This window comes from Rhamphochromis sp. 'chilingali' (genome assembly GCF_963969265.1).
Source record: "Rhamphochromis sp. 'chilingali' genome assembly, chromosome: 7".
In the NCBI taxonomy this organism is placed as follows: Eukaryota; Metazoa; Chordata; class Actinopteri; order Cichliformes; family Cichlidae; genus Rhamphochromis; species Rhamphochromis sp. 'chilingali'.
The window spans coordinates 25,410,442-25,421,469 of record NC_137934.1 but is presented as its reverse complement, the minus strand read 5'-3'; the positions used below and the strand labels follow the sequence as shown (position 1 = coordinate 25,421,469).

At 37.1% G+C, this 11,028-nt stretch overlaps 2 protein-coding genes across 3 annotated transcripts; one reads left to right on the top strand and one right to left on the bottom strand.

The window, feature by feature from the left end:
* Window positions 1–182: 182 nt before the first annotated feature.
* Window positions 183–2,547, bottom strand: mrpl55 (mitochondrial ribosomal protein L55). Its single transcript, XM_080887283.1, has 3 exons — window positions 2,405–2,547; window positions 1,965–2,178; window positions 183–896 (listed from the first exon to the last, which is right to left on the bottom strand). The coding sequence occupies exons 1-3, from the start codon at window positions 2,455–2,457 to the stop codon at window positions 747–749; spliced, it is 417 nt and encodes a 138-aa protein (XP_080743409.1). The 5' UTR covers window positions 2,458–2,547; the 3' UTR covers window positions 183–746.
* A 568-nt stretch (window positions 2,548–3,115) lies between these two features.
* On the top strand, window positions 3,116–10,997 carry ctns (cystinosin, lysosomal cystine transporter). Of its 2 annotated transcripts, none has more exons than XM_080887670.1 (11): window positions 3,116–3,219; window positions 5,181–5,276; window positions 5,381–5,459; window positions 5,935–6,025; window positions 6,414–6,517; window positions 7,046–7,183; window positions 8,524–8,623; window positions 8,976–9,095; window positions 9,299–9,469; window positions 9,975–10,092; window positions 10,409–10,997. In XM_080887670.1, the coding sequence occupies exons 2-11, from the start codon at window positions 5,201–5,203 to the stop codon at window positions 10,555–10,557; spliced, it is 1,146 nt and encodes a 381-aa protein (XP_080743796.1). In that variant the 5' UTR covers window positions 3,116–3,219; window positions 5,181–5,200; the 3' UTR covers window positions 10,558–10,997. The 2 variants fall into 2 exon arrangements, with proteins under 2 accessions (XP_080743796.1, XP_080743795.1); XM_080887669.1 differs by having other exon boundaries at window positions 3,154–3,299.
* The last annotated feature ends 31 nt before the right edge of the window (window positions 10,998–11,028 follow it).

Sequence of the window (11,028 nt, the reverse complement as noted above, 5' to 3'; positions counted from 1 at the left end):
AGACAAGTTTTTTTAATACTGCCTTCACCTGACAACTACTCTGCAAACTACCACTAACAGAGAATATAACATACAGTATCATAGGAAGGAAAAGTAGGAAGAACACAAGCTCACTGAAACTCAAGTTGTTCCTGATGAAAACCCCTACCCTTCTATTTTTAACCAAAAGGTACGAGTCTACATAACTTTTCAATTTACTTTATTGAAAATAAACAAGGAAACAGCAACATAAAACAACAAGATATATTTTTTTACTGTTCATAGCAACATGACTGAAAACATACACGGACACATACCTTCTATGCTTCTTTCATGCAGTAGTAGCATAACAAAATTCTACCTTTCACTGCAAAAATGCCCCTAGCATGCTCAGCAACTAATATATAAAATTCATCAGTAGCCATAGTCAAGGCCATTTTCTTTTATGTGATGGGTATGCCAAATCATGAAAGGACTCACTAAGATCCAAGAAGCCAATCAGTGTCTGCTTTTTTGAAATGTCTGTTTCTGCCTTACAGACTAAAATACTGTCAAGTTCAGCAGTATTTCCAGAAGTCTCTGTTTCAAGGGGGATTAAAAACTGAACTGGTGTGGACATTACCCAAGTACAACTCAATCGCAATTCAGTTGGTGATCCCTGACATTTTGCAGTATCACTTAAGAATAAACAAAAAACAAAACACAGACACATAACTTATTTTTTATGGATACTGTAAGAGTATGCTTTGCATTTGCATATAAAACTCTTATTTCTTCTTCCACAAGTGGCTATATTTGTCCACTTTGAAATCATCTTCATACTGGACTCCTGTTTGTTTTTGAGGCTTCTTCACTTCTCTTTTCTTCAGCCGTACTCGACGTTCCTCTTCTGACAGAGTAGACAGATTTACCGGCATCTTTCAAAACAGATGAATAAAATAAAATTAAAAACAACACATCAGCTCACATAAGCAAAATATTAAGTGACATGCTCACTGGCTTCTGCTACAGGACCTGAGCAATTTGTTATTTTTTTTTAATTATCTATTGAGTCTGCTTTCCTCTTATTAGCATGTGGAGGGCTGGGTTTGGGTTGTATACAGTAGAATGTTGGAAAAACTAACTGTAAATTTCTTTTAGACAAATACATACATTATTCATATTAGGGGTGGGGGAAAAATCGATACTGTGTAGTATCGCGATATTTTGTTTGCTAATAATGTATCGATACAGGGACAGCAGAAATCGATATTTTGTTACAAAAAAGTTTTTGTGGACTGGAACATGCTCTGACTTCAGAGCATGTTGATCCTTTTTCTGAGCAAGAATCCTGACATTCCTTCACTGTCCAAATGTGTTTAACTTTTTTTATGGCAGCAATAAACATGACAGTTTACTTATTTTAATTTAAGACATGTTTTATTTTAATTAAGTTTAAAACTTTTTTATTTAATGTAAAATTATATTTTGTTTTAATTTACTTTTAAATTCTTCAGTTGCTGAATGGGCTGCATAGTTTTCATAAATTGCATAGTTCAGAATAGCTATAATTGTACCAGATGGTTGCATTCAGTTAAGTTGGACTAGACTGTAATAAAAACCGTTCAGTTTGTCAACAATAAAACTGACTGAAACGAGAGAAAGACTGAGTGTGAGACTTTGTTATTAGAGAAAATGAATATTGATAAAGTTTACCTTTATGTACAGAATCTGAATATCGCAAAATATTTTTAAAAATTGCGATAATATCGTATCGTGCGTTAAGTATTGTGATAATATCGTATCGTGGGATGTATGGTGATTCCCACCTCTAATTCATATATGCTCATTAAGTCATCTAACTGAAAAATGACAGGTCTTAGAAAATAACAGTGATGATGTAATTTACATGATCTCTTCTTTTTTGCTTTGAGACTGCACATCTATAAGACTCATGACAAACAGCAAGCCAGGGGATTACTGGCTTTTAGATATGGTAAACTAACCATTATGATGCGTCTGGGTTCTTTGTATCTGATGCTGACTGTTGACCCATCAGGACGGACTAACATCACAGGATACATCCTCTCGTATCTCTGCCGACCACAGCATGCAACTGACGCTCTGTTAGAGTTAAGCTGAGGAATCTGAGTGTGGAGCAGCTTAGCCTGGCCGTGCCGATGTGAACGGGTGAACAAAGGCCAAACACAGCTGCCTATACTGAAAGACGAAAGAAAATCAGTACAGACACATAAAAAGCATGCCACAGACAAATCCAATCTAAGCAACACTTTTCTCTTTTCCAAGTATAACGTTAACATTAGCCTCCTTGATTGAACGGAATTTGAAAATGACTCTTCGTCTGAACTAAGAGAGTTTAATGTTTAAAAAACAAAACCAACAAAAGAAATAAATATATTTGTAAACATGAATACAGCAGTCTAACCTTGATAACGAACCACGTGAAGCACAAAGTTTGGTTATAAACATGTCGAGCATTGGAAAGGTTGCTAAACTGTGACAGGAAACTCTTCAATAGAAGGTCGGACACAGGAGTTGATATAATAAAGGTCCCAGTGAAACAGTATATGGCCCAAAAACGTTCCGGGGCGAGGGGATTCTGATTTTCGTTTTCTGTTACGATTTGGTACGATGTTACTCATGCTTCCCAAATGAGTATTTTATAGTTATTGACGTAACTAAAATGACATTAAAGTCAAACCTGGTGGTGGTGGGTTGGCTCCTTAAATCGCCGAGGTGTTCAGTCATCTTAGCGTACCAATCAGATTAGCATATATTTAATTAATAATTATTAAATGTACGCATTTAATAATTCGCACTCTAGAATAATTCTGTCTTGTGTGGAGCTTTCAATTCAGAATACAGACGACAAACAGTAAATGAATGATGTTTATTTAACGTAAGGACATACGGTTAGGGTTACTGCTGGTGTTGCAGCGTATGTGTGCAGTCAGTGTGCTGCATACATGCCGATCTGACAATGTATGTTGACTTGGCTGCAGTGGGGATTGAATAAAATAAAATACATCTTGTTCCTGAACGTCATTAAACAATTCAATCCACTTTTACATATGTAGCAGCAGCACCATTTCATCTGTACGCATCTTTATAGCTGAGTTACCCTGCGGAGGGCAGTAGTACACATAGAAGCGTCTGTTATAGGACGAAGAAGATATCCCGTGATCTGTTAGGGAAGTACAGCTGAGGACGTGTTTTGTCGAGTAGTTTTTATATGTTCGGGTAAAGATTTATTCGTTCATTACTTAACGCAAGCCTATTGCTTTATTATTTGTGTGTACGTGTTCTTTCAGACCAAATAGGTAAGATGAAGACATCGCTTTATCTCAGACAACTTTGTTATTTTATTAGACTTCATTTGATGCATTTGATTCCTTGGAAGATGCGTTTGTCTTGTCTGATCTATATAAACTTGGCTTTGGTGCGCTATACTAAAAAAAAAAAAACCCTCTATACTAACAGTGATAGTTGTATTAAACTTCCTTGTGGTACATCCCCTAGATTTTCTGAAATGTGGGGGAGGTTCCGTCAGTTCAGTTTATTTCTGCTGCACATCAGTAAAATCCAACTATTGAGAAGCAGAGCTACGTGGGGCTCACCTCAAACACTCCATATGAAGACGAAGTGAATAGTTTTAGGACAGAGGCAAAGTTTTTGACTGTGGACTGTGACTATCACCACTTATCAAGGGCAGGTATACCAAATCATGCAGCCTTAAGGCTGAGGGTAACACCATATATCCAAAAGAGAAGAATTTTCAAGCAGGTTGGCAGCATATCAAGGAAGACAACTGTGAATTATTTTACTAAGCTATACTGGTATGAATCAGCTCAACAAGTTTAATTTAATACAGTATATTTAACGAAACACTGTTTTGTAATGTTAAACGTAGAATATATTGACATGGACATGCATTTAGGATGACCTGCTGGTTATCACTTTTGTCGGTGAAGCAATGAAATCAGTGGTAGGCACTACAGCTCCATTTCTAAACTTTCTATGCCATGTTTCATGCTGAAATACACATCATTTACTTACCTGCCAACTGGAAATAAATTATTCCAAACTGATTCATTGATAAACTTTGGTTTCCATCATGAGTGATCCGCTACTCAGTGTTTTCTTTTTAAATCATGACTATCGATTTTAAATCAAATCAGTCACTCTGAGGATAAACACAAACAAACAGCCCAGCTGATGTGATGAAAGGTGTGATGAATGATGAGGCACATTTATTTATTTTATACAATATAATGAGTTAATGCAGCTGTATTATAATCATTTGCAGTTAGCTTAATTTGGATTGTTCTCTGAAGATAATATTGACACCTATATGCATTTTCATGACCTGGGAATTGCAGTCTTCTTTTATTTTGTGAGGTCAAATAAACTATGATATAGCCTGCTCACAGAAATTGACAAATCTGCAGATGCAACATCTGGAACACGGAGAGTGAAATATGTAAACAAATCTAACTAGTTAACATGAAATCCAGGTAACCCGGGAAACAGATATTTATCTGATTAATCTTATTAAAACATGAAACAAAAACAGGACCTTTGTACTTTCACCTGTGTTTGGCTTTGAATAACAGACATTAAATGATCTACAGCCTACATTGTGTTTTCAGTAATAGTTTTTACTAGGGCTGGGCGATATGAGGATATATCGCGATACACAATATATATCATGATATGTTTAAAAAGCCTCCAAAAAAATATTTATTTTCAACCCTATAGTGCCTAAAATTGTCCTGGTATACTCATTCAAATCGGCCATTTTTTTCAACTTTGAATACAACAAGTCTGAATGAATTGAAATGTTTTATTTTAACCATTTGTTAACCATCAGTTGCACACAGAGGTTTTTCCACAAATGACAATACTGTCACATTAAGTCTCTTTCTGTGGTCAACACTAGACCTTTAACAAACAAAAGATCACGGCAACAAAAAGGACATCAAACAAGAATTCATGAGACAAAATAAAACAACTGAAATTAAGCTGGTTTATTTATTCATCAAACACGGAAAAAATTGCGATAGATCACGTACATGCAGTATAAAGCCCACCCCTAATTTTTACCTGACGTATCTGTTTAATCCTCTTATCTTACACTATAATTATGATTGCATTGGATAGCTCTGATTTCCAATGACTTCTGGCTGCTTTCTTTTCTTTAGGTTTTCATAATTTTACAGAGATGACAGGCCAAGGTTTGGGAAAGAGATGCCTACCTGCTCAGCTGCTGGTGTTCTGGATGTTGACCAACATGTCTGGTGATGAACTGTTATGATTAAATGAATCCGTTTCACTGCAGAAAAATACATAAAATGTGAAATTAACACTAACGTTGCCCTCCAACACTCTGCTTGTACTTCAGAATCCAGATTGAGTTTGTTTGCTCCTCAGGCTGTTACACTTGAGGAATACTCTAAAAATGCCGTCGTTATTACTTCCAGGTAATAGTATTTTAGATAAGCCATATTACCAGTGTAGATATATATAAGTGTACTTTCTGTGTTTAATAATAGAAAGCCTGTTAAAATTGCAATAAAACGATTCTGTATACAGTACCAATGTTTTCAGCATGTAATACATTTACAGTTATATTCTGGAAAACCTTTTTGGATTCTGGGTTAATTGAAATAATTGTAGTTATCATTTGTACTACACATTGAATTATTTGCAAGACTTTTATAGCTACATCATAGTTTTAAAGGATACAGAACTTCATCTCACAGTCATCAGCAACCTTTCTGTTTTTTCTTTTCTAAATCCATTGTTAACTACATTACATAGCAGATAGAACCAAAGAGAAGCGATATTATACCCATATGAAGTAAGATGTGTTACTACTGGCATTTACTATAGACTTTGTTATTGCAAGCGTTAACATTTGTATTGTTCCCTTTGGTGTTTCGTGTCTTTGTGCAGTTCCCCTCTCAACCAGTCAGCTGTGATTCACCTAAATGTAACACACAGCTCCAAGATAAACTACTCGTCTATAATCACAGTGCCTGAGGAGGTAAGAAACCAAACATGAAAAAATGATGCTGCATATGAGGCAACAAAACATGGGCTTAACAAAACATTTCAAGCTAGGATACTTTTGAGGAAGTCAGGTTGGATGTTTGTTTTTTTAATAACTTTGTAATATCATAATATGAACATAACAACACCTCTGATTACAGAAAGGTTAAAGAATGATTGGGTATAAAAAGAGCCTCTCAGAGGTTGATGGAGTCCATAACTATTATCATAGGCCAGTTCCTCTTTTGCTGCTGTTTTTTGAATTTATAAGACAAAATCAGACCTGCGTTATCTAAGTTTGGTGAAACTAAATTATTATTTTTTATCAAAATGTATTTGTGACAGTAGGCAGAGACCAAAATCTATGTGAGTTTTTTGTTTAGGTCATGATGCCAGTACAAGCTACCGCTGTCAGTTTTAATGTGACAGCCCATGATGTTGGTCAGGTGACCACATATCTGGTTACCAACAGCACAGAGCTCAACAGGTGGGTGTCAGTCCAGCGCAAAGAAAATAATTTCCTTCACTGAATGCAATAATTGAATATCTTAAAGTGACCACTTTCTTCTTCAAATTTGGTGTCCAAATCTTATAAACTGAGTCTTGGTGCCAGTGATTCTCCTGTTAAGTTTTTAATTCTCTCCAGACTGTACAAGCTATTACAAGACATTGGTTGAAGCAGCAGAGCACAAACACACTGAAATGTGTTTTCTTTGTCCCCTTTTGTCACGCAAAACGTCTGGATCTCAAAATGGTTATAAGCTAATGGTTGAAAAGATAGAAAGTTGTTAATTCTGCACTACTCAGAGCTAATGATGCTCACGATGAGATGGAATTTTCCTGTTTTTATTGTAAAGCACTTTGGTGTACTGCTGGTGCTATACAAATAAAGTTGTATTGTATTGTATGGATGGAGGGATCCACCAGAGGCCGGCTGATGTCTGCTGCCATTTTATTTTTTAACTGATTAACTGTCCAGTTTCTTTGTGTACATAAGCTATATCTTTTTTTCCAGTGTGCCTGTCAGGATCCGCTTCATAGTTGTCCATAGCAATGTCCTGTCCATAATTAGTGAAGTCATTGGTTGGATTTACTTTCTGGCCTGGTCAGTGTCTTTTTATCCACAAGCCTTCGAAAACTGGAGGAGAAAAAGGTAGTTTTCAAACATCTTTTATCTGTCCCTATGTATTTCCTTCTTATTATTGTTATTATTTTGTAGTTAGACTGACATCTATCTAAATGGTTTTACGTGTGATTTTTTTTTTTTTTCCCCTTCATCTTTTTGTTTTTAATAGTTTTGCATTCGGCTAAAGTAAATCATTACTGGTAGCATAAGGCGGTACATCAGTACATAAATCAGTGCCTTTGTCAGAAGGTTTGTTGTGTCTCCAAGTACAGTTTCAAGAGCATAGAGATTTAAGGAGACAAGCAGTTACTGGACCACAGCAACCTCCCTGAACATGATCCAGTAATCATTGCAGTGGCAGACACCCAAGAAAGGGTTTCAAATTTGAAAAGTTAGACAGAACCAGGCCTTGACACGATTTATACCTAACAAGACTGGCTACGGATACATATCTATGTTAGCTTCTTTACATAGATATCGAGCTCAATTCAAGCCCAAAAAGAGTGAAGGTAGTCAGGTATGAGTGGATTGTACTACTAGAAGACAACATTGCAGAAATTGAGGATAGCTGTAAGTACCTTGGAAGGCAAATGAGAACCAGGAAGAGTCCACTATAGAAAAGCTGCAACTACCTGCAGAGAATAAGTCACGGCCAGAGGAGTAAACTGAATGGAAAGAACAAGAGCCAGGCAATCGACACCTACGCCCAACCTAGTTGTCAGAGCTGGTCAAAGGAAAAAATAGAAGTCACTGACTTCAAGACAGGAAAGCTTTTTACCATGCATGAAGGGTTTCACCCCAAGTCCAGCACCCTGAGACTGTACGCCAAGCAGAAGGAAGGAAAGAGGACTAGTGAGTGTCAGAACTGCTATTCAGGATAAAACAGCAAAGGGCCATGAGTGCATCAGCCACAAGTGATCGTGTGCTTATTAGATACCTCGGGCAGCAGAAACCTGAAAAAGGACCCGAGCAAGAAGAGGAACTAAGAAGAGGAATCATCGTGGAAGGACAGGGCACTGCACAGCATGTACTGTTGGCAGGCAGAAGAAGTCTAAAAATCTAAAAATCCTACCAGCGGCTGGACAAAGCTGGACTGAAAGACAGCACAGAGGCACTAATCATGGCAGCACAAGGTCAAGGTCTAGGCACAATATCAGTAGAGGCAAAGGCCTACAACACCAGGCAAGATCAAGAAAAGATCTGACACAGGGCGGAGGGGAGGGAGAATCTAGAAAATGAATGACATTGATTTCCCTGACTTTTTCTCTTCAGTCTCTCTTGTGTGTTGGGTTTAATGTGGTGTGAAATTTGTAGAATGTTTTAAAAATAAAGTTACTCAAAATTAAAACTAACATGTTTGTCTTCAGTGTTGTAGGTCTCAACTTTGACTTCCTGGCTCTCAACCTGACGGGTTTCATTGCTTACAGCGTCTTCAATATAGGACTGTTCTGGATACCGTCTATAAAGGTAACTCCAGCCACTGAATGGACACTCCATTGTTTATACACATGAAGAATAGGATACCAGCCAGTACCAGTGAGTCTAGAGAAACCTTTGAAAGTTAAATGCTTAATTAGATTTATAACTGTATTTAACATACTGTCTCCTTGAGTACAACTCTACGATCTTTTCACTCAACTGTCTGTGAATTTGAAGACATTCCATCCATTTGTGGCATTTCTTGATGATCAGTTGATGTTTTTCATGACTACACTGGACGATCCACCTAGTGGCTGTTGCCTTTGTATAGAATAACATTAGGTTTTGCATAATACATACATAATACTTTTTGTTAAGCTACTGTGTGCTCCTCCTGTAGGAGGAGTTTCTGAAGAGGAACCCTAATGGAATCAACCCTGTGACTGCTAATGATGTTTTCTTCAGTCTCCATGCTGTCCTGCTGTGTTTGGTCTACTTCAGCCAGGCTACTGTGTATGAGGTATGTGTATGTCATTTCATATACTTACAGACTTTCTGCTTTAAGACACTTAAAGCAGAGGAGCAGAATAATTTAATGTAATGACTTTATTGTTAAGACTGAATACGACATGACTCTCAAAATCACTTTTATCACAGAGTCAGTTTGTTTGGCAGGATGTCTCAGACTCAGGACGGGTGTATAATGTGCCATTTTTCTTACAGAGGGGTGGACAGAGAGTCTCTCGGACGGCCTTGGTGTTATTGCTGATTGGCTGGATGTTTGCTTTGATCAGCTTATTTGTTGCTGTAGCCAAAACAATCACCTGGCTGGACTACCTTTACTATTTCTCTTACATTAAGCTAGCAGTGACTCTTATCAAATATGTCCCACAGGTAAGACTCAAACACAAACTGGACTTGCACATTAAATAATGAATACTAGACTGAAACCATATTAAAAAAAATCTTGCGTTGTTGGATGTTCCATCGATTTAATGTGTTTTGATGCCCACCTTCACTGCCCACCAGTGGTGCATCTGTCTACATTTCCTTTACAGTAACAGTGCCACATGTTAGAGATTTATTACAGTAAACATGTTTTAGAAATACAATGTTCACATCTAACCTGATTAATACACTGCTAAACAAAACACTTTTTAATTAGAGTGTGTCATTAAGTTGGGATATTGATCTTGGTCAGTTAATTAGCAGGGGGTTATTAAAGAGTTTTAGCTGCTTAATGTTAATGAAATTAACAATAGGCGCACTAGAGGGGCACCTCCTCTCTTCACCTGATATGACCTGATGATTTTTGAGCAGTGTACAAGTCTCAAATGTTCTATGCCATATTTATTTTTATCAGCAGTGAATACAGTTGATGGCTTTCCTGTGTTTCCAGGCATACATGAACTACAAAAGACAGAGTACTGAAGGATGGAGCATTGGCAATGTGTTACTGGACTTCACTGGTGGATTCTTCAGCATTCTCCAGATGATTCTGCAGTCTTATAACAATGGTAATTACAGTAGTTTGCTTACTGTACATACAAAAATATTTAATGAAATAAGCAGGATTTCTGAAGCGACGGAAAGAAAGGAAATGTTGACATGAAAAGTAAAAGTGTGTTTACTGTGCTTATTTTACCCCTCAGCTATAAGAAGCTGATGGGTATTGTTGTCACCTCGCCCTGTGGGCGGCATGGAGAAGTGATAACTTGAGAAGAATTAGGATTTTTAAATGGATAAAATAGGTGCATCTACTTTACCACCTGTACTGTTGATGTGAGCACTGGAGCATTTTGACGGTATCTCTGTATTAATTTTGATCCTCAGATGAGTGGAAGCTGGTGTTTGGTGATCCTACAAAGTTCGGTCTGGGTCTGTTCTCCATCGTGTTTGACATCCTTTTCATCACTCAGCACTATGTTCTCTACAGACGATCGTCACAGTATGAACCACTCGTGAACCAACAAGGAGACTGATACTCGCTGGAGTGACCCAAAGAAGCACATTTATGTACAGCTTTAAAGAGAACTTATGGTTGTTTGACTTTCATTGTGAAAATAATCTGGCCAGTTTCTTCAAAGCAGGGATTTACACGTCTCATTAACACCAACTCACGTATGAATATTAATTAAGAAAAGGGAAGACAGAAATTAATTGAAAAAGCAACTGTAACACTAACTGTTATTATCCATGTCATTCGTAATTAAGGTGGTAAACCTGTTATAAACCAGGTTACCATAGCGAGTCAGTTTCTCTAAACTTTCACTTCTAATCATTTTCTGACAACTACTGTCTTGAATCAAGACTTTACTGCAAATGAAACTGTGATAACTAAGTAATTTGCTGTAACACAGACAAGAGACCTTTAGGTGTGATAAGTTACTAATGAGGATTAATAAAGTGCTTTTTCATTGTACTCTTTGTCTTGTAAGCTGCCATGGAAGTCT

What these genes read in the sequence shown, in the direction of transcription:
- ctns (XM_080887670.1), top strand. Translation starts at nt 5,201, where the DNA reads ATGACAGGCCAAGGTTTGGGAAAGAGATGCCTACCTGCTCAGCTGCTG. An exon ending in GAAAACTGGAGGAGAAAAAG is followed by an intron (nt 7,184 to 8,523) that starts GTAGTTTTCAAA and finishes GTTTGTCTTCAG; the next exon opens with TGTTGTAGGTCTCAACTTTG. An exon ending in TTATCAAATATGTCCCACAG is followed by an intron (nt 9,470 to 9,974) that starts GTAAGACTCAAA and finishes CTGTGTTTCCAG; the next exon opens with GCATACATGAACTACAAAAG.
- mrpl55 (XM_080887283.1), bottom strand. Translation starts at nt 2,457, where the DNA reads ATGCTCGACATGTTTATAACCAAACTTTGTGCTTCACGTGGTTCGTTA. An exon ending in TCACGTGGTTCGTTATCAAG is followed by an intron (nt 2,179 to 2,404) that starts GTTAGACTGCTG and finishes TTCGTCTTTCAG; the next exon opens with TATAGGCAGCTGTGTTTGGC. An exon ending in AACCCAGACGCATCATAATG is followed by an intron (nt 897 to 1,964) that starts GTTAGTTTACCA and finishes CTGTTTTGAAAG; the next exon opens with ATGCCGGTAAATCTGTCTAC.